This window comes from Saccostrea cucullata, unplaced genomic scaffold (assembly GCF_032062105.1).
Source record: "Saccostrea cucullata isolate Sc308-1 unplaced genomic scaffold, CSIRO_AGI_Scuc_v1 ctg620, whole genome shotgun sequence".
Lineage (NCBI taxonomy): Eukaryota > Metazoa > Mollusca > Bivalvia > Ostreida > Ostreidae > Saccostrea > Saccostrea cuccullata.
This window is the reverse complement of record NW_026926633.1, coordinates 187,669-210,344: the sequence shown is the minus strand read 5'-3', so window position 1 is coordinate 210,344 and position 22,676 is coordinate 187,669. Positions and strand designations below refer to the sequence as shown.

Genomic DNA, 22,676 nt, shown 5'->3' with positions numbered 1-22,676 from the left:
GCTACCTTAATTGAAAAGGTCTAACCTGGGTTAAAACAGTCAACGCCTTTTCGTGGTTTTTCAACCAAGAATATACCACTAAAACATGCGTACCTATTAAGGTCAGACGACACGTTCCTCAAATATATGTTTTGTATCTCTTGGAATTATATCAAAAATTATTCATATTTGTCATTCTCTTCTGAATTCTACATTGTTTTCAAAATGTTTTTAAATATAAGTACACCCAAAATTGTGTTATAGGCAATTTACAAGATTACCCATAAGGGCTATATAAGAAATATGACCCTATGATATCTTGGCCAAATGCCTGGTAAGGTACCCTAATTTTTGTGAGGAAAGTAACTTAAGTACGTATATTTCAATGACAAATTCTTAGGAAAAATTATATATTTTTGAGGAACGTGTCGTCTGACCTTAAATGAATTCCTTACATAAATGGGAAAAAAGTCGTTAACTTGTTTAAGGGGAAATTAAGTGTTTTAAATTAACATACAATTACATACAAACACACAAGTAAATTGGAAATTTATATTAATGGTTCCAAGATAAAAGTCAACCTAAGTATTTGAACCTTGAAATGATATTACATCATTTACATGTATAATGAATAATCCATAATTTATGGTAAGTACTGAAATGAAAGAAATAGTTATGAATACAATTTAGAGATGATTAAGTTTTAAAAGTTAACCATTTCGAAAATAGTGACCGGTAACAATAAAGTTTTGTACCAAAAAATGAATAGCCAGTCAGCAAATCTTGCAAATGCAATGTACATTACAGACATTGACAGAATTTTTTTTTTTTACAATCATATTTATTTTCAAATTGAAGTCTCTTTTGTTGACATTCAGCTGACAGACATTGTTGTTACATTGTTTGATGCTGTTGTGTCATTTGCAAATTTAAAAGCATCAGGAAGCGTATGGAAACCAAAGATGGCCTCTCCCCATGTCTCTGTACCGATGACCAATACCAAAACAGCTAATATATTCAGTGGAAATCCAGCTACTACCTACAATATTTCAAAAAATTCAATCAATTGACGAGGTATATATATTTTACCAAAAATTATCATTATAGGCATTCTAAAAAAGCAAAATTGTATTGCAGCTGGATCATTAAGCATTCAGATGTTTTTATATCTAATTTTAGCCAATAAAAAATCTACATATTTCTTTTCGTATAAACCTTAATTTGCAATTGATGGATGAAAAGTGATATTCATATAATCTCTAAAGTTAATATCCAATGCTTACCATGTCCAGTACCCTGATAAAACCATAAGAAAACACAACTGCGTTAGGTGGGGTGGCAACAGGAAGCATAAATGCAAATGATGTGGCAATGGCAGTAGGAAACATGAAGTATAGTGGGTTGACTTGAAGAGTTATTGCCTGAAAATTTAAATATAGATAGATAGATAGATAGATAGATATATTTTTATGATATTCGATTTAAATTATAATGATTACTTGGAAATGTTGACAATGTTTATACATGTATATCTTTGTCTTGAATCTACGGTCATTTTGCTTTGACGAATCAAGATACATGTATTGTTATTAATTGTGACCTCTTTATGTTTTTATCAGTTATAATATATAGTACAAAATAACTAAACGAAATAATCTTTACCAGTTCTTTCATAATTGGCATCATCAATGTACAAATAGCTATGTTACTAGTTACTTCTGTTGCCGCTGCAACCATAAAGCACAGGACGAGATTCATCACCCAAGGTTCAAAGTCTTTAAATACGGATAATTGTTCTCCAATCAGTTTTGATAATCCAGATTCCTACATCAATTAAAATCAAAATGTTCAGTATGACATGACATTTAATTCAATTTAAGGACAGGTGATACAAAGAAAAAATGGTTTTCTGGAATATAAAATATTTTTGGAGCTATTTTGGTTCTAATAGATAGTAAATATCAAATTTTTGATATTAAAAAAACTGGATGGGTATCTGCTATAAAAAGAGAGCAGCGTTTATGATATGCTTTTTGGAATTTAAGCCACAAATATGTATCTTACAAAATTCGTACTAGAATGTGTAGAATGGAATATTGTAATAAAGATTCTGTGAAAGTCTCATTGTTAAAAGTCAATAGTAGCGAATAAATAATTGCTACCTCCATGTGGTGTATAAAGAAGGAGGTAAGGAAATACCTACCTAAGGACACCCCTATCGCCAATTACCCTCCCCTTTTTACGTAGTGGTATGACAGATTAGCTTCAAAAACATTCTTAAGTTTCTTTTAATATTACCTTGCTTCCTTTAGCAATAGCAAAACCTCCTCCAAGCAATAAAACTACACCCCAGGGTAAATTCATTTCAACTGCTTTCCATGGTAGTAGAGGCGGTACTGGTTTTCCTTTTTCTGCAAGTATATAGCTAATTTTATTTATGCAAATTTCAGTTGATAAAAAAAAAACACAAGGACTTCATATCACATCCTTGAATTCTTAAAATTGCTCTACAGCATATTTCCAAAATGTCAAACTAATGGTCAACTCATTACCTCCCCTTTGTTAAATGGAGTAAATGCATAAAATATTTTTTAATTGTTTGCCTAACCTTTGAACTTGTGTGGCAAAACAGATGGAAAAAGAAAGAGACTCATTGCAACACATATAGCTGGTGTGGAATCAGTCACTGTTCTATAATTGAAGAAATCAAACACAAACTCTAAATTAATCTTTTGTGCTTTTGTGCTAAGAATCAAATGGCATATAAATGAATCGTTCTAAAATTATATCAATGGCTAAGATCGATTACAAAGAAAGATAAAGATGATGCAACAAAAAGCAATGACGAATTGAACAAAGTATGAGTAATGTAAGTAATACTCACTTTTCTGGAAACAAATCTCCCCATCCTCGAACTCCACCAAGTTTTCTGGTGACCCACAATAGAGCTAGCAAAACGAAGTGTACAATAACTGCTCCCTGTCCGAAACTGTAGTGAAGAAAAACACGATGAGCTATGTTATACAATACTTCTTTATCTCTTGCTTAAATGAAAATGAAACGTACGTTATTGGTCCCAGTTCTTCATACTGTTTCCTTATAACTTCCTTTACCCTTGAAACCTGTCCAGGGGATTTCCGATTGTAAGTTCTTGAAAAACAAGAATTTAATTTTAAAGCAAAACATAATTTTATTTGTTGAAATAATTGGTCATTTTTTCAATTTTGTATACATTGCAGGCAGTTTGACCATATAAACTTACTTGCAGCGTAGGAATATAACTTGCAAGCACACCCAGACAAGAATAAAGAGGATGGCCGATATTGGTAAACAGTATTGCATCCACATAGCAAAGGAAACCGGAGATGTAGCATTTTTCTCTTCGAATGCACTTCAAAAGACATGATTCATGAACATGTTTTATGTATTAATACGCAAGTACATAATTTTTTAACGCTAGCGTCTTCATTATAGTATTACTGATTAGAAAAACGGTACGTATTTACAATTATTTGAGAGGATATATTGTTTTATTAAAAATAAACAGAGAAGATGAAAACTATTTACAAATCAAATAATTGTGCTCACATATCGGATGCTCCTTTCATAACTACACTTGGACCTGTTCCGGTGGGGGTAGCCATTCCCCCACAATTTGCAGAATAAGCTATCCCTAGAGACAATGCTTTACACATACGTGAGTATTCTGCCTGTTCCTTCTTTTCGCTGTCACATAGAAAAAATAAATACAAATATTATTATCGTAAATTATTTATATACAAGCTTCAATTTCTCTAAATATAAACGTCGACATGTCATTATGAATTTTCTCAAAGCAATGTATAATTTGAACTTGCGACTGGCGTCCTGTGTCTTCGTCCACAACTTTCAGTTCAGAATCACCATCTTCCTGATCACAATCTGAATTTCAAGTAAAAAAAAAAATAATTTAATGGAAACAAGCCATGGTTATGCCTTAATATGCGGTTAATCAATTGAGAAGGTGGTACCTTTCAACTGACTTCACTGAAGTATCTATGAATTAAAGGGACATGGATACAGTTTCAGCTAAAAATGTTCAAATTTATTTTTCCATTTTTACAATATTTAACTAAGGTCTTTCTAATGATCATAAAAAATTTGAACTTTAGTTGTAGCGAAACAAGACAGATTTAGAGCTCTTAACCTTTGTTATGTAAACAAGGCCAGTGTCATCTTTTTGTTTACGTATGTTAATATACTAATATAAGTTTGTCCAAAGTAGACAATTTAATGAAAAAAGTTAATTCTACATAGGATTAGACTTTTTTAGTGATTTGCTGAATTTCATTTTGCTAGAAATATGCTCTTTTCTATATTAAACGTATACAAGGCACGAGTCTTGTTTACATTATGAAGAACTTTAAGTTCTGTATCCCGTTTGTTGATCAACAAATGATGTTCAAAATTTTGCTGATCATTGCATGATGCATTAGTTAGAAATTGCAAACATTAAAATTGGTTTAAAAAATTAAGGTGAAACCGTGTCCATGCCCCTTTAGGGACAGAGATGATACAAACAAACATGTCCAAAAAAATTGAAAATAACAACGTGGATCATGTTTAAAAAGAATAAGTTTCACTTTGTAGTTTTTAATTTCTTATTCAAAATTGCACTAAAATTGGATTTGAAGTAAAAAATATTTGTGTAGATTTATAAGGATGGTTTCAGAAGGGCAGACTTTTGAACATCACAGAAGGTTTACAATTTCTTTATATTCTAGAAATTTGTTATTTGCATTATTTACAATGAAATTAGGCCAAAAAATATATACCAATCCAGGCATCCAGTTTTTGTTTGTATCATCTGTCCTTAAATTTGTTTTTAATGACTCCTGCCATGTTGTTTCAAGTGCCTGATAAAGAAATAAGTACTTGAAATTTGAGATTAATCACAGTTATCCCATGGATATAGTCGAGTTTACTGACAAATGAAAAATAATATGCAAAATATTATCCAACCATTTATGTGATATCTACAGTTTATTAAGAGTAGATTCATGTATGACTTTAATTGTAATGTAGAGTTAAACAGCATATAATCATTCTTGTAACAAAAAAAATTTGGTTGCCCCGACTGACTAAAAATGGACGCATTTATTTTTTACGTTCCGGGACACGGTATATTTTTCTTTGATTTTTTTATCTTACAACATGAAAAAATATGTTGAATTTTTCTGGAAAAAATATTTTCCCACCTACCTACAGGTCCAATAATTTTACTTTAAGTCGAGGGATTGGAAACGGACCAAACTTGAACAACTTTCAATTCAAATAAACAGGTTTAAACAAAGGGAAAGAGCAAAATTAACACCTGTTAAATCCACCCTTTTCTCTGCCTCCCGTGTTTCTTTGATTTGTAGAAGGACAGCGTTAGCTATAGGAATCATCATGGCGGTGGTGGCTGTGTTGCTCATCCACATCGACAGGAACCACGTGGGTAACATCATTCCAAACATCAACCTGGAAAGGGATATATTTCACAATACACAATATTCAACACGTGTATGTAGCTAAATGACAATCAGATTTTCTTTTGAAAAGTGAAGCAAAACACAATGTACTAGTATACAACTTTTTGATCTAAAAAATGAAATTAAGACAATTTCTATAGAAAATTTAAAACACTGTATAGTTACGCATTTAACAGTTTCTGTAGATATTAAATGAATCAATTCCAAATCTTACACACTTTTACTCTATACACTGAGAGTCATATGAAAGGCTTAAATCACATTAATAAATTAATGTGGATTTTTTTTTCAAGGCACCTATAACTGAGTAACAAACATTATATAAAATACAAAATATAAAAAAATAATATAAAGTTATCAGAAACTACTTTTCAGATTAATGTTATTTTTTTTTGTAATTGCCTCAATCCCCCAAACAATATACAGGCCATTCATATAATATAACACTTGCGCTAACTATACTTGCCATCTTGGTTCCGATCCTACAAGCATGAGAACTCTTAGAGCAAGACGTTTATGTATACCCCAATGCTCAATGGCAGTTGCCACAATTAATCCTCCAATGAAGAGAGTCGATGTATCCTGAAAGAGAAGGATTGCTAAAATGGCCAATAAACTTTTAATTTGAGAAAAGTGGATTTATATCAACTGTGTCTCAATTAACTCATGCTTATGGCATGGAGCTTATTGTATCATTAGAAGCTGTCCTTTATGCATAACTGTCTGAAACATACATTGACGTATGCGCTAGATACATCCTTTGCATACATAAGCCCAACCATTGGAAATAGTATTAGGGGTAGTAATGACGTCACAGCAATGGGCAGGGCTTCCGTCAGCCAGAATACCGCCATAATGATAATGACAAAAGCACATTTTGCCTCCTATAAGCAAAAAATCACCGTATTTTGTCTAAAATATATTTTATGATATTGTTATATAAATATATACATTTTTAAACAGTCGTATATTTTATACATAAAAGAAATTCGATCAAACAAAACTTAAGTTCATATAGCAATTTATACGATCGAATGAAATTTGTATACCGTTTAGCCGAAATGAGCTCATTTATTCTTTAATTCTAGTTTAATACGAGGGTTGTCACAGCTTCTATCAAGCGTTATCAACAAAATTTTACATGCTCATATTCCTATCTATTTTAATTCTCACCTTAAACTTCATTTGTTTTCAACAGTTTTAAGAATATGAAGATAAGCATAATATTAGGTTTGATTTTAGTCGAACGGCAGAAATGTTAATGTGGTAACACCGCTATGTTGAAACTTTTCAGAACTCATTTCAATTTTTTCGCAGGTCAATTTGACGTGTGACATGCTTCATTTTCTGTTTTTACTTTAATTTGTGCTATAAGGCGTGTTCACGGTGTTGTTTTGGATTTTTAGAATTATTTGAATTCCGTCTTAATGATTTTATCTTCATTCAATCTTTTTTTGCGTATAGATCTCATGCAACGCCTGATTCAAGAGTAAGTCAATGACTTTTTTCTACCTCAGTTGAAAAGTTTGATACATTGAAAAAAGTCAAACTTAACTTTGAAAGTTTGATACATTGAAAAAAGTCAAACTTAACTTGATAAGTAACATGAGAAATTTGTAACAGTAGTAAATACAAAAATTGCTTTAAAAATCAATGTAAATTGTGGTCAAAAGATGTACAGGTGCAGAAAAAACATGTGCTTGACTAGCTTATGAGCCTAATTCTCGTCATTTCCTATGAAAAATACCTGTACATGTATGCTTCTCATAGAAAGCTAAAATAACTTTAATGAGGTTCATAAAAAATAAACGCCATGCACATGTTTGGAGTTCACACGTCAAGATAAAACGTGTACTAGAAATTGAGTTTCAAAGAGGGGTCTATTATTTTGAATCAACCCTCGTAAACATATACAAAGAAACGTCCGTTGTTGCTTCTTTTAACATGTAAATTTTCTGATTAAATTATAGTTTTGAAATAATTTTGTTTTTATCAGAATTGAAAAAATTATGTATTGAGAAAATGTTTCAATAAATATATGTTGAAACATTTAACATGTTTAGGCTAAAAAAGTTTTATAGTACTTACGTTTCCATCCACAGCAATAATAAGTGGCAATAAAACAATGGGAGTTAAGACGACAATGAATATATTCCTTGTATATTTCAGAAACCTAAAAATCGTATGCACTACAGACGGCATGGCAGCAATTAATCAACCTGATCAAGGAATGTTCAAATTTAAGTTTGTTGTAAATATGCTCTGCTAAGATTCTTGTTGCATCGTAATGTGATGCAAGCATCCTTTGATAAGACAAAAATATAGTGTACGATCTAGAGTAGGTTAATAGTGATAGCTCTCACTGGTGATAGCACTTGTTTGAATCCTGAGAATGAGTTGGTAAATAAAAATAATCAAAAGAGGTAGTGAATACAAATAATTGTTAATGAGTTGAAAACGTTGAGAATGAGTTAAACATCGCATTAATCAGAAATCATAATTTAGCCAGGGTAATATTTCAAATTGTATATTAGTTCATCGGATAATTGCCTATTTCTGCAAACTATTGCTGTAAATATTTGCAAAGGTCATTTATAGTTAGCGTAGACTTAAAACCGTTTGAGTTCTTGAGCATCAATTTCGAATATGTTATATACATTAATTTAAAATTAACTCTGTAAATTAACGACATATCGTAGATTAATCTATTAAGAGGTCCTATTATTGTATATTTGTCTACCCGTTGATATTTTGATTTGATAAATCCGTTAGGTTAATTATATTCGTACATACGAAGATCGAAAGCAGTAAATATTATCATAGTGCTAACAAAGATTACAGCAAAGGGTGAGACAAAGATAGGAGGAGGATACAGGTTAGACGGTGAGTAGGCAGTGAACGAACAGAAACTCTTGAACTCTAATTCAGAAATGGAGAGAATGCGGAAGTTCCGAGGATGAATAACTGTGAGAAGAGACACTTTGTTTGGCCTACAACGCTCTAGGGCGTCTGTAGAAAATGCGTTTTTTCAGTGTCTACCTCTGAATATGAAGTTCTCGGTATACATGATATACTCTTGGTCTGAAGTTTTTCGTACCCAAAATACGATATTTGCATTGTATATGAATATTTTGAAATCATAAATCTGCTGAAGTAGAAGATAAACATAGAATCCAACAGTTAATGAGTTCAACTAGTGAGAGTAAACTTTAGAGAATCAAACTTTTTAATAGAAGAGTTATGCAATAGAATAATTGAACATTCAAATATGTTTATGACAATCATTTTTTTAACAATATGTGATAAAGCGTTTAAAGTAAAATAAGACCACAATTTATAAATGGAACTCAAGAAAGTGAATTCAAAAATTCGGAGATATCAAAATAATAAAAAGCAAAAGTTATAGAATAGATTGACTGATTTTCATTCTCAAATTTGAGATTCGAGCGTAAAAACTGACATTTAGAGTTGTAGAACGTTGTACTTTTTCATTACATTATGTATAATTTAATATGTTAGTCTAATGACAATAATTTAACTCTGTTTGATACGAAGGAACAAAAAAGATAAATAGAGAACTGTAATTTATTTACATTTTGATTGACAATAGGAAACATTAGAAAATGTCATGCATATAAACATAGATTTCAACCAGAAAAATTGAACAATTGAAAGATATAATCAATTTTGCACCTACAGTGGGGTATGATTTTAGTTCACGAGTTAACTGACAAAGCTAAGTGAGGAAATGACGAAAGTTGTTAAAAACTGCACGCTTTTCACGCTGGCCGAATGCCAATTCGAATTGCAGAGAGATCTTGGGGACTCACGGAATAGTACGTTTGAAACTTAGGAACTAAATTGCTTAAATTGTTCATGTTGTTTAAATAATGACCCTAAGTGGTAAACATATAGGATACGATCACAGTATAACAGTTCTGCATAGAAATATATCACGAATATTGCAAAAAGTTTATAAAAATATCCTTCTTAAAAACAGCAAAGCTGTATGATTAGTCATATGAATACAGAAGCATAATCAGATGTAAATTTAAGTGTCTTCCAAACTTGAAATGTTGTTGTGTCCACAACAGGATATAAATTAAATACATATTGAGTTAAATGGAAAAAAATAGAATTTAAAACATTGCTTTAAATAACAAGACCATGATTATTTAAATCAATAGGGAATATTTATTCTGGGGTATTGTAAAATTGTCTATTCAATTCATCACCCCAGATAGAACTCATGGTACATGTAAATATGTAAATGAGATAATTTCAAAATCTTAAACTTTTCAATTCTGAAACTTTTTTTCTTTTCTCTTGCAGTAGCTAATGTGCTCAGGTATGTGATGTGGCATATAATTTATAGTGATAGAGATGTATATTGAAAGCATTACTTTATTTCATTTTTACTTTAATATTGCACATTTCTGTAAAATTATCGACCACTAAAACGTAGTTCCGTTTAATGAAGAAATTGTTGTCAGGTATGTTGAAGTGTTCATAAAGGCTGTTGTGAAGTTTTCAAAACTCGTAGTATCATTCCTTGTTTTAAAGGCATTAGGAAGCGTGTGGAATCCAAATATTGCTTCTCCCCAGGTTTCAGTTCCGAGAACTAATACCAAGACAGCAATTATGTTCAATGGAAATCCAGCTATAACCTAAAATTTAAAACAAAATTTTATGCGAAATGAAAAAACCAAAACACATAGGTCATTAACAATTATGTTATTAAAAACAAGCATGAGAAAATATGTCCAGTTTTAGAAAAAATAGTATTCTTCTTGAAATTTTACAGATTAAAGTTGACTACCGAGTAACTTACCATGTCTAGAACCCGCACAAACCCATAAGAAAAGACAACTGCGTTCGGGGGAGTGGCAACAGGAAGCATGAAAGCAAATGATGTAGCAATGGCCGTAGGAAACATGAAATAAAGTGGGTTAACTTCAAGCGTAACAGCCTGTATAAAAATAATAAGTACTTGATACAGTCTATTCAAAATTGTTCACACAATATTCAAAATAATTAAACCATATATATTTCCTTGTCATAAATTTCTCACTTTCTTAAATGTGCAAAACAAAAAAATAAGATATCCCTAATGTTAATAATCTTTTAAAAATCTTTAAGAATTCAATTTAGCATTTGTAGAGCAATCAGGCATAAGTATTTTGTAAAACATTTAATTATGGTTGTAACGATGTATTTGATTGGATAAAAAATTATTTTATATCGTATAAAATGGGTTGCCTACGTCACAATGACTTGCGTCAAAAACGTATCAATCCGCCTGACGTTATTACATTCAAATTTTGCACAAATTGAAGTCATTTTGTTAGAACAATAATCTTTTATTCTTACATCAAATGAATGAAAATTAAATTATAAGGAATGAATTTAATAGCTACCCATTTTATACGGTATAAACTGGGTTGGAACAGTTTACGCTTTTTTATAAACCGCTTCGCGGTTTATAAAGCGTAAACTGCCCCAACCCAGTTTATACCGTATAATATCGGTAGCTATTAAATTCATTCCTTAAATAACTTGAATTTTCCAAATCTCTAAGCTTAAAGTTTGTTATTACCAGTTCTTTCATAATGGGCATCATCAGGGTACATATTGCAACATTACTTGTTACTTCTGTGGCAGCAGCAACCATTAAACATAAATTTAAGTTCATCAGCCATAGATCAAAATCTTTAAATACAGTTAATTGTTCACCTATTAATTTCGATAATCCCGAGTCCTAAAATGGAAAAATAAATAACAATATACAGTGTGCAAGAATAATACATCTAATCAATTTCAATTTAAAGCACGGTTTAAATATTATTAGCATTAAGCTGCTAGCACTTAATTAATATTTGTCAATATAATTTTCCCAAAAAAAATAAAGAATATTAAAAAAAATAAGCTTAAAAAATGTAATTTTGAATTAATTTCCCGTTTCATAATTGACAAAAATACAAAGTGGCATCTAGAAGTATTAAACACTGTGTCAACAAACTTTAAAAGACTTAGGTAGAAATGCTCCTTAATATAAATAAGATCGTAATATGATAATACTGATAATTAAAGTATTGAATGAAACGAAAGTATAGGCATTATAATACAGTGATTTATTTCATACCTGACTTCCTTTTGCTATAGCAAAACCTCCTCCAATCAACAAAACTATTCCCCACGGAACCTTTTTCTCCGCTGCCTTCCAAGATAGAAGAGGAGGTAAAGGTTTTCCCTTCTCTGAAAGTATGATAACTGAAAACTATCAACCCATTAGTCAGAAAACAACCATAGCACTAAATGAAGAACTAGTAATATCTTGTGCAAATATTTTTCAAATACGTATGTGAGTTTATATAGTTCATAAATATTTGTCCTTAGTTCTCAGTTCCTAGACATATTGGTTTATCACAATTCTCATTGAATTTTGTGGATTCATTTTCTCTGTATGATGCAATACGTATAGGTATTCAAATGAACCTTTGAATGTGTGAGGTAAAACAGAGGGAAATAGAAAAAGGCTGATGGCGACAAGAATAGCCGGTGTGGAGTCAGTTACGGTTCTGAAAACAGAAAACATAACAATCTACGGAATTTATCATGTACAAGAAGAAAAGAAATTTTAAGAAATTGAAAACTTATTATATAAATCTTTTCAAAGGTTAAGAAAATGATCGTTTCAAGGGAAGCAAAATTGCGATTTGATAAACAATCGAAACTCAAATGAACCTAGCAAAAAGAAAGCTATGAATATGACATAAATTATTGAAAACCATGTATAGATGCACCTTTGTCTTAAGATAACAAAGCTGATAAAGTACGGATTATACTAGTAATTACTTTTCTGGAAATATATCACCCCATCCTCCGACTCCCCCTAAGTCTCTGGTGACCCACAATAATGCTAGCATTACAAAGTGAACTATCACTGCTCCTTGTCCAAATCTACGAAACAAAAATGAGATAATTACATGTATGTTGTTTACTGTGCTTCCCGAAAAATTAATGTATATATGCGCACATACAGGTTCTTACGTGATTGGTCCAAGCTCTTCATATTCCTTTCTTATAACATTTTTCACTTTCTTTGATTGCTCAGGGGATTTTCTATTGTAAGTTCTTTGAAAAACAAATTAAGAATTTATAGTTTGTCTCTTTTAGTGAAATTTCTGCCACTGCTTAACATATTATACATGTCATTGTAACTGGTCGTTATTTCTTTAAATTTGAAAGAGTACAAGTATATGATAAAACAGGACAACATAACAGAATGGAATATTTTTTGCAATTACATATATTTTCTAATGGCAATTCAGCATTGTCAAGCTTACTTGCAGTGTAGAAACAGGACCTGGAGCCATGCCCAGACAAAGATAACCAATATGGCGGATATCGGTAAACAGTACTGCATCCACGTTGTAAAGGTAACTGGGGATTGGACATTTTTCTCTTCAAAAGCACTGTAGAATTAAGAATAATTTTGTATACACGCTGAAAGATTTGATTATTCTCTCTTTGCAGATGGTGTTGTGCACAAAAGCATTTTTACAACAAATCTATATTGCATGCACTCCCTTTTATATATTAACAATATGCGTACTGCATAGTTAAATTGCTTATACTACTAAAAGAATTAGAATATGTTTATCAACTGATGTTCAGAAGGCATAAAGAAAACAGATAAAAACAGAATTTGATCCTTCTAAATAAAAATCTACAAAGAATAAAAACTTGTGAACAGAGCATTTCAACCATGGAAATTCAAAACGTGGGATCGTGTGCCTAGGAGGAATGATGAGCTTGACCTGTTGACAAAACTTTCTGTAGTTAACTTTAGAATAAATCCAATGCCTTATTCCTTACTCAAAAACTCATTTATTTTCTAAATTCAGCCAAAAGGCAAAAAAAGTTTTTAAATATTGTGCTTACGTGTCTGCAGCCCCTTTCATGACAATGTTAGGACCAGTTCCGGTCAGGCTAGCCACTCCCCCACAGTTAGCGGAGTAAGCTATTCCTAACGACAGTGCCTTACAGATACGTGAGAACTCTGCATTTTCCGCTTTTTCTTCGTCAGCTCGTTTCTTTGAATTTTCTCTCCTTTAAGAATGGTAATAATTCGCTTTAAATACTAAAGACTTTAAAGTAACTAAAACTCAAAACTTTGGAAGTACGAGGGCCGTTCAAAAATTACGCAGACTGTGCTATTATTTACTCTTACAGACGTCATATACTTATGAAATTTCACAGAAAAATGGATCTTTAAGATTCCAATAAATTTTGGGCAAAATTTCTGTATTTTAAAACAATTCTACTAAAATTATTGGTATGTTGATATCGCTGATGGAGAGGTACGGAGCACGACAAAAATTTGAAGCAAAAGCATGCGGAATCAAAAATATAACTCATTAATTTTCTAAAATTCGCGATATTTTTCGACAATTTTCTCAAATGTATCGTTAAATTGTTCTATTATTATGTATTTAGACTTCTGACGTGATATTTGAAGTATTAACAGAAATATAGTGATTTTTCTCTGATGCGATTCCCGTGAAAATGACGTCTCCTGAATTGACGGCGCACCACACTTTTGTTAAATTATGTGTAATGCTCGAGATATCGCCAACATAGATCCAAAATATGCATAATAAAACGTAGTAAACTAGAGCATTCGTGACTTTCGTCCTCAAATAGCAAATTGAAATTTTAGACCGTTAGACCTATGTAAAAAGGCTTTACGGGAGTACTGGAAGAAGATTATATCGACGAAAACTTTATTCGAATTGTAAAGAACGTGATTGAGAGTCACCAATATCATACTAAATTTCATAAATACCAGCATTTTTTGGCTTTAAAACAAACAAAAAAAACATTCTTGATTTGTTTAATAGATTTTAAGCTTGACAAGAAGTGGTGTTTGGATTTGAGTAGATAAGGTAACTTAAACTATACATTTACTCTTGGGAAAATTTTGAGAAAATGAAAGCTCAATCACATATTTAATTTCTTATAATGCCTGTGACGTCGAAGATTTTGCTGCTCCGTGACTTAATGATATGTCCTGAAAAATCACTCAAAATTGATACCAATTTACATCATTTTGATATGAAATTTTGAAGACCATATGAAAAGATATATTATGTGTGACATATATGTCGTCAAATATTTTTTCTGTGCAACATCTCCGAGAAATTTTTGAACGACCCTCGTAATGTAAACAAAACATATTTAATATGTAGGATTTTTAACAAAATTGTCAATCAATAGTTGTACAATATTGTAACTCACGACTGATTTTCTTGGTCATTTGCTAGGTTGCCATTAGAGCTATGTTTTGTGCCATTCTGTACAACTTTCAGTTCAAAATCAACCTCACCCTGGTCAATAGCTGTGAAGAAAACCATTGTTTAATTATAAAGCTTAATTCTTCAAAAAGCAGTTTAAAATAAGTTGGGAAATCGTCATTTTTCGTGAGGGAAACAATGTTCGATTATTTTGTCGGACATTTGTATCACTACGACAAATATTTTGTAAATCATTATTGAATATTCTGAATATACGAGTTACTCAAGGAACTGCGTTCATATGAAACTACAAAAACTTACCTTTTGCTCAACATCTTATGTCTAAATATGCTTATTGACAAATATGTTCATAATTGTTTTTCTCCTATTTTTCCTTCCATTTGTTGTCTTATTATTTTAAAGAGATTTTTCTTCTTCATTTGACATAAAGAATGATTAATATAATAATCTCAATGAACTTCTCCATTGATTAATTTGTTGAAGATTGTGAAAGTTTTTCTCATACGCAAATTATTTTTCCTTTCATTTACAGAATGCATAATTATAAAAATATTATTGTATTTAACAAAATACTCTAACAAAAAGAGTGTTAAACTGTTTGAAAACAAAGAAGATGAGGAAAACAACAAAAACCTATGGCTTCGTCCTTTTTCTCTGCCTCTCTTGTCTCTTTCATTGTGACCAGGACAGCGTTAGCTATAGGAATCATCATGGCGGTGGTTGCTGTGTTACTAATCCACATTGACAGGAACCACGTGGGCAACATCATCCCAAACATCAACCTAATGGGGGTAGATTTAAATATTTTAAATCTAAAATACTGCTGGCCTAATTCAGTCTCATGCAAAAATTAGGTTTCTACATTAAAGGATGATTTTTCCCTTTTTGTAAGTAACAATTAACTTGTTGAAATTTAATTTTTTTTAGGGGGAGGGGGGTTAAACAAGGAAAGGGCTTCTTTTTCAAGTAATTATGAAATATACCGAATGAACAAGTGGCTAATTATAAACAAATTTAAAAGTAATATACATATACATGTAGAGGTACCTAATGGAATTCGCGAGAAGCACTAACTTTTACAGTTGACGGTTTACTTCGACATTTTAACCTGTATCATGTACGAAGGTACAGACGTGATAATAGTTAAGAAAACCTTTCTAGTGGTCATAGATATGGAGTTAGGGGTGTGTTCCCGTTTTGCACACATTTAATAATTAGGTATGAACAATAGGTGTGAAGTGTGTTTTGATAGCAATTATAGTCTGATTTTTGGTTTGGATTTACCTGGATTTACCTGTGAATACCTGATTTAGCTTAATGTATTCTTAAGAGGTTTAATACAATTTTAAAAGCATTTTATTAAAATTCTATATATATTTATGGGAAAATATTTGATTTTATTGAATAAATTATTAACTATTTAATATTATTTATTAGTTAAGTCCAATTTCTTAAAATAAAAAATACTTTTCAATCTTGATAAAATTCTAAATGAATTAAAGATATAACAAATAATAAAGAAAATAGAGAATAAAAATTACTTTGAAAAATAAAGCTCAAGCCAAGAAGATGTTAAGGACCCTCTCTACACAAGTGCAAAATGTTTTTTGGACACAAAAAAAATATATTGTAAAATTTATATTTTTATCTATCTAATTTTCACTGTATGGTTTGTGGCATTTACCCCCGAAAAAAATGTCCAAAGACAACATGATATCAGTTAATAGAAATCACTGTTGTACTTCCATAGGGAAAGTACATGTAAATAACATGTTCAGTTAATTTATCCTGACCTTTTAAAAAAAATACTTGAAATAATTATGAATTACGTAATATACTGCAAATTTCTAATTTTTAGAATTTAGATCTAAGGGCAGATCACTCTAATTGCAGAAAAATGCCATATCAGAACTCTCTAGTGTGCAGTGTAGAGAGGGTTCTTAAGATTATCAGATAATTATAAGATCAAAGTGAGGATCCATGATTGCTGCTGATCCAAGCTGGTAAAATTTTAATTATTATAATTTTGTGTCTTTCAATGTTAGTAAATTGTAAATAACTTTGTATTTATTCTCTTATTTTTTCACTATAAGTTCACCTTTCACCTACTTACTAAGTATGGTATAGACTATAGCAATTAAGTAATTATCTTGTAAACTTCCCGTTTTGCACACATTTTTTAATTACCTGTAATTCAAATGTGTGCAAAACGGGAACAAACCGGAGTTAGGGGTAGTAGCATGTGAGGCCGGGAGTTGAGCGTAGGGTGGTTGTTTTTTCTTCAATGACAACTTATATGTGCATTAAAATAACTCGTTATTTTCGGTGAATAAAATAGTTGATCTAAATACTGTATACAGGGAAAATTTCGCCCCCGTTTTATTTTCGCCCCTTTCGCCCTCTTCTTGATTGGGCGAATTTAAAACGGGACGAATTCAGATTACACAGCATAATTTCTTAAACAGAACTATGAACTGGCGAATTTAAGTGCAAAAGGGCGAAAATAACACGGGGCGAAAATAACCCTGTATACAGTATTTATATCGTAAAATGGATTCCGTACATTTCGCTTGTGTAAAAGTAAGCCGTCAACTGTAAAAGTCAGCGCTTGTCGCAAAATTCCAATTTAATAACAAGCCAATTTAAAATTTAGACTTTTATTTATTAATTTTACAGCATATTTAATCTTCAAACAAAGAATGAACGCATGAATAAAATCAGAGATGATTTCATCCAACCCTCCCCCCCCCCCAAGAAAAAACATTTTTTAAACTAACCATCGTGGCTCTGACCCGACAAGCAAAAGGACTCTAAGGGCAAGACGTTTATGTATATCCCAATGCTCAATGGCTGCTGCAACGATCAAACCTCCAATAAATAAAGCTGTAGTGTCCTATTTGGAAAAATATGACACATTAACAACGATGTCCAAAAGTTTGTGGCAGCAACGCCCTTTTTTTATTTACATTTTAGAAATAATCTTTGTTAATTACGTAATCATTAAAAGTATATAAAAGTCATTTTGTAAACTTTTTGTAAAATTAAAGATTCATGTTTGAAATTTTTTAATCCTTTAACAAAGAATAGTTTTATTAAAATTTCCCTATAAACGATCAACAATCTCTTGTGTATATAAATTTAATAGTTATTTGTTAAAATTTTCACTGAAGTTAATGACACGTACATTGAGGTATGTTTTCGATACATCTTTTGCATACAGAAGTCCGACCATAGGAAATAGGATGATTGGTAGAAGTGCCGTAACAGAAATCGGCAGAGCTTCTGTTATCCAAAACACAGCCATTATGATTATCACGTATGCACATTTTGCTTCCTGCATAAAAAGTAAAAATAATTACTCTTATAATTCAAACCATGCTTTCATTTTTTCTTTTTCTGATAACTACAGAAAGTAAGTCGACAATCTCTTAAAGCTAACTAACATATAATTACTTTTGAATACTAATAGTTGTATTCTCTACGTACTGCAAAATCATTAGTTTCCGTCGGGGATAATTTGCCTTGTATGCCAAGTATAAAAAGATCCACAATTTCATGACCAAGTCGAAATATTTCCTATACATTCATTGAAATGCTCAATTACATTTTCTTAAACACGAAATCAAATTCTCCATTACACTATATGTATTTTTTTTTTTACTTTTTTTATTCTATATTTTTTTAAACTGATATTTTCTTTACAAATTAAAATAAGAGGTACGGTGAGCAATAAGCTCATTAAATGATTCCCCGCCACCCATACGAATATAATGGCAGTGTCAATGTTTTGCTGTAGGAAACCCAAAATATGTGTCAGGTCAAAGAGTAAAGTAGAAGGTGCAGAATTACATTATGTAATAAAGATTCTCTGAAAGTCTCATCAAATTTCAATCAGTGGTACACGTATAAGAGGAGTTGCGGATAAGAGATGGGTATATCCCAAACTGTACCTCACAGTACCTCTAGTTTACTTAATATACAAAGTTAAGATTTTTACATGTATTATACCATCCGATTGAAATGTGGGAGGTTAGTGATGTCCATCTGTCCGTCTGTCCCTTACACTTTGGGGTATCCATCTTTTATCCACAACTCCTCCTATACCACTAAATGAAATTTAATGAGACTTACACAGAATCTTTGTTACATAGTGCCATTCTGCACCTCTTATTTTATATTTTTGATCGGACAAATATTGCAGTTTTCTAATTGCAAAACATTATCACTGCCATACTTCCTATAATATTAAATGTTACCCTTTTCTAATCTAGCCTCCTAAACCTCTGAATAAAATTTAATATAATATATACTTTCATAGATTCTTTATTAAACAATGCCATTGTGCATCTCTTATTTTACTTTTTGATCTGACACTTTTTTCGGGGGATTTCTGAACGCAAAATATTGACTTTGCTATTATAATAGTATGGGAGGTGGGGGTATCATTTAGTTACCTCATAATCAGTGCTCACAATTACTATAGATTTCAGCTTTTTTATATATATATAGATAAAAGTTTATCGTTCATCCGTCCATAATATGGTATTTTCCTACATTTACTTCCCCTCGCTGTTCAAGGACAGAGAGAAGTTTGATGTGACATAATATTATACGATACTCTTAAGTCTGTCTGACAATTTCTTCATTCTTCTTCGAAATTCACAAAGATGTACGTCAATTTACAAAACTAAGGTGTAATAAAAATGACGCACTTTTAATGTTTTAAAATGTTTACCTGAAAAACCCGGACTTTACACACCTTCATGATGTAAAATAAGCATCGAAAAGTAGGGGTTCTTTTAGTTTTTATTATTTTTTAAACATTACTTTAATTTTGGAAAGGGTTTGTTTTACCTGAACAAGTTTCAACTTCCTGGATATATTTTAGGGTTAATGGAAAGATAAAAAATGGAATTATTCTGTATTGTAATTCTTCAGAAGTCAAAATACATGTACTATCAAAATCTCCTTTTTAAACATTCTCAGTCAGATTAAAATTTGATTTCAGCATAAACTATTCAATCATCATATTATAACTAGTTGTGAAAAAACTGTTTTCTGCTACCTGTTCTGTGCACTAGATATTTCATGGAGGTGTACGTGTACATTAAGTGACATCTTATCGACGTTGAACTCAAAAATGTAAACATGCAGACAGTTTCGCACCTTAGTATTAATATGTGGGTCAAGATTTTATCATCATAAATTTAACAAAACACATTATTATGCATCAGTGCATCAACAAAGATTCCTTGCTTTAATGTATTGTAAATTAACATACAGATCTGATTCACTTAGCCTAATTACAGCCATGTATCTAAAGGCAAAGATTTTTTAATGGCTCAACAATCGTTGATGAAATTGTACTTTGATAATTTTACATCTCTCGGATATTTTATATCTCTCAGTTGATTGGATACGCAAGATCATACTCAACGTATGAGCAATTTTTAAAACGAAGTATGTTATTGACAAACAATGCAATCTGCTGAAACCAGAATATGTCAGGTCCCGTTTCAAATCATTTTATAGATCTATGGTGGATAAAATGCCCTTGTCAGCAAATTTATCATTAAATTGCTGGGTGACGTTTTTCACACTAATTGATAGACCATTATTTACACACTGGATTGTCCATGGATTTTTTCTTTATTCCCCGATCATGACAAGGAGCTCACGAACGGGTGTGTGTGGGTGTGTGTGGGACCGGTCGGCAGGGGATGCTCACTCTTCCACTTCACCTGAACCCATCACTGTTTTTATCTGCAGGTCCGTGTTTGCTCTGCTCATAATTTGTGTTGTTTAATGGACCTTTGAGAGTGAATACTGTTCGTTATCTTCCTAGGTTCCATTATGTTTATATAGTCCAACATTTCAGTACATTTTTTAAGTTTTCGAAATGCAGTTTCCTTAAAGTATGCAAGTTACAATGATTTGGATGTCAGGAAAAATTACGAAAAGATTCACAAGGAGTTATATAGACTTTAAAGCTAACATATCCCCCAATCATACAAATCTCCCCATCTCCTCTCGAAAATCGGGGGGGGGGGGGGGGGGTGTACTGAAAGTTGGTCATGAGTTTAATATTTTAGATAAATGTAGATTTTTTCGAAGAATAAAAATAATGTATACAATGGATAAATATTGTTTAACATAATGTACACAAATGTCTTTAACTTTGAGACAAAATAAATGTACTTACGTTTCCTTCAACAAGAAGAATCAGTGGTAATAAAACAACTGGAGTTAATATGACGATGAATAAATTCCTAATACTTAGTAGTAATCTACAGAACGACTGACTCTCGGACGACATAACTGTTATTACTCACGTAAATTTCTTAAAAGTAAAAAAGGCAGGACTTCAAACGCAGATAAATTAAACTGTTTTGCATTATTCTATGCGTCAAGGTAAAGTTGAACCATGCGGTTTAAGAAAAAAAGATGTATCTGACAAGGTTAACAAAAGTATGTCAATAGAAGACGTCTTACTCTCACAAATATATGTTCATATCAAAATAGTGCATCTCTACCGCATGTATCATCGCCTTGTATGTACCTTACATTATGTCTCTCACCAGTGAAAAACACGCTAAGGTCAAGTTGCACTTATGCAGTGGATGGGTCCCTGCCTTCAAAATTTTAAGAATTTTTTGTCACGTGTTTTTATAACTCCATTCAAAATTCATAAATGAAGTGAATATGCTACTCTTATGCATTAATATTACCCTTCAATTGCTCTAATTGTCTCAAACACACATTTTCATTTTACAAAACTGAAACTTTTTTCATTGATATATATTAATGATTATAATTAAACACCTCAAAACCATATGCACTTTTCGGTATCTATTTAAAATTGAAACTATGCAATATAATATCAGCCTCTAGCGATGCCCAGAAACATCATTTACATTGACACTATCAAGCGTTAAAATTTGCTTTTCTTAATTTTATTTAAATATAAGTACTTAATTATAACATGTAATTAAAATTTCATTTACAACAGGGCATTCGATATTGAGCGATCGTATTCGAAAACTATATAAAATACACACTATAAGTTTTTTAAAAATGCCATTGTTATTGTCTTAAATTTTTTTAATCTTAAAAAGTTTTTGTATCCTCTACTTTCATAGACTGTTTACTGTAACTCCCTCCGCAAGTGAGAGGGTATTTATTGATCGATATATCCGTATGTCTGTCCGTCCGTCTGTTAAATTTTGGCGTACCCACTATTATCCGCAACTCCTCTTATACCACTGATAGAAATCTAACGAGAATCTTTTTTACGTAGTGCAGTATTGCACCTCCTATTTTACCTTGTATTTTAATCGTATTTCGTGTTTGCCATAGCAAAAAATGGATAATGCTACTCTTTGTAAATTATTGAAGGGTACACATGTACCATCTCTTATCCGCAACTCCTCCTATAACACTGAATAAAATTTAAGCATACTTTAACATATTCTTTTCAATTTGTTTACATAATGCCATATTGATTATGCATCTCCTATTTTACTTTTAGATCAGACACTGATTTCGTATCTCCCGGAGCAAAAAACAGACTTTGCCATTAAAATCATATGGGATGCAGAGGAACCATTTAGTGTGTATTTTGTGGCTCCTGGGTCGAGGGTTCTGGTGTAAGGGAGGGGCTCTATTGATTATATAGTGAAAATGCATTAATTCTTTAAAAATCTTTTTCTCGCTCCTGAGTATTAAACAAGCAAATTACATATATACAGTCAAGAAAAGTGCCTCTTCGAAAATTGTAAACTTCATGGCCCCAGGGTCAGGGGGTCTGGTGTTAGGATGGAACTTATTGATTATATTTAGTGGAAATGCATTGATTCTATGAAAATAT

The 22,676-nt window shown here is 31.5% G+C and overlaps 1 protein-coding gene across 2 annotated transcripts; it reads right to left on the bottom strand.

The window, feature by feature from the left end:
- Positions 1–830: 830 nt before the first annotated feature.
- LOC134272275 (solute carrier family 13 member 2-like) lies at positions 831–21,249 on the bottom strand. 2 transcript variants are annotated; one of them, XM_062754521.1, is made up of 14 exons: positions 21,012–21,249; positions 17,994–18,143; positions 17,587–17,702; positions 15,443–15,591; positions 14,793–14,892; positions 13,437–13,604; positions 12,839–12,967; positions 12,543–12,626; positions 12,348–12,452; positions 11,988–12,070; positions 11,635–11,747; positions 11,089–11,250; positions 1,263–1,400; positions 831–1,018 (listed from the first exon to the last, which is right to left on the bottom strand). In XM_062754521.1, the coding sequence occupies exons 1-14, from the start codon at positions 21,123–21,125 to the stop codon at positions 854–856; spliced, it is 1,776 nt and encodes a 591-aa protein (XP_062610505.1). In that variant the 5' UTR covers positions 21,126–21,249; the 3' UTR covers positions 831–853. The 2 variants fall into 2 exon arrangements, with proteins under 2 accessions (XP_062610505.1, XP_062610504.1); XM_062754520.1 differs by lacking the exons at positions 831–1,018; positions 1,263–1,400 and adding exons at positions 9,199–10,159; positions 10,324–10,461.
- Between the last annotated feature and the right edge of the window lie 1,427 nt (positions 21,250–22,676).

Coding starts and splice junctions, on each gene's coding strand:
- LOC134272275 (XM_062754520.1), bottom strand. CDS start 21,125: ATGTCGTCCGAGAGTCAGTCGTTCTGTAGATTACTACTAAGTATTAGG. Junction 12,071..12,347: donor GGTGATATATTTCCAGAAAA/GTAATTACTAGT, acceptor TTCTGTTTTCAG/AACCGTAACTGACTCCACAC. Junction 10,160..10,323: donor TTGTGCGGGTTCTAGACATG/GTAAGTTACTCG, acceptor TTTAAATTTTAG/GTTATAGCTGGATTTCCATT.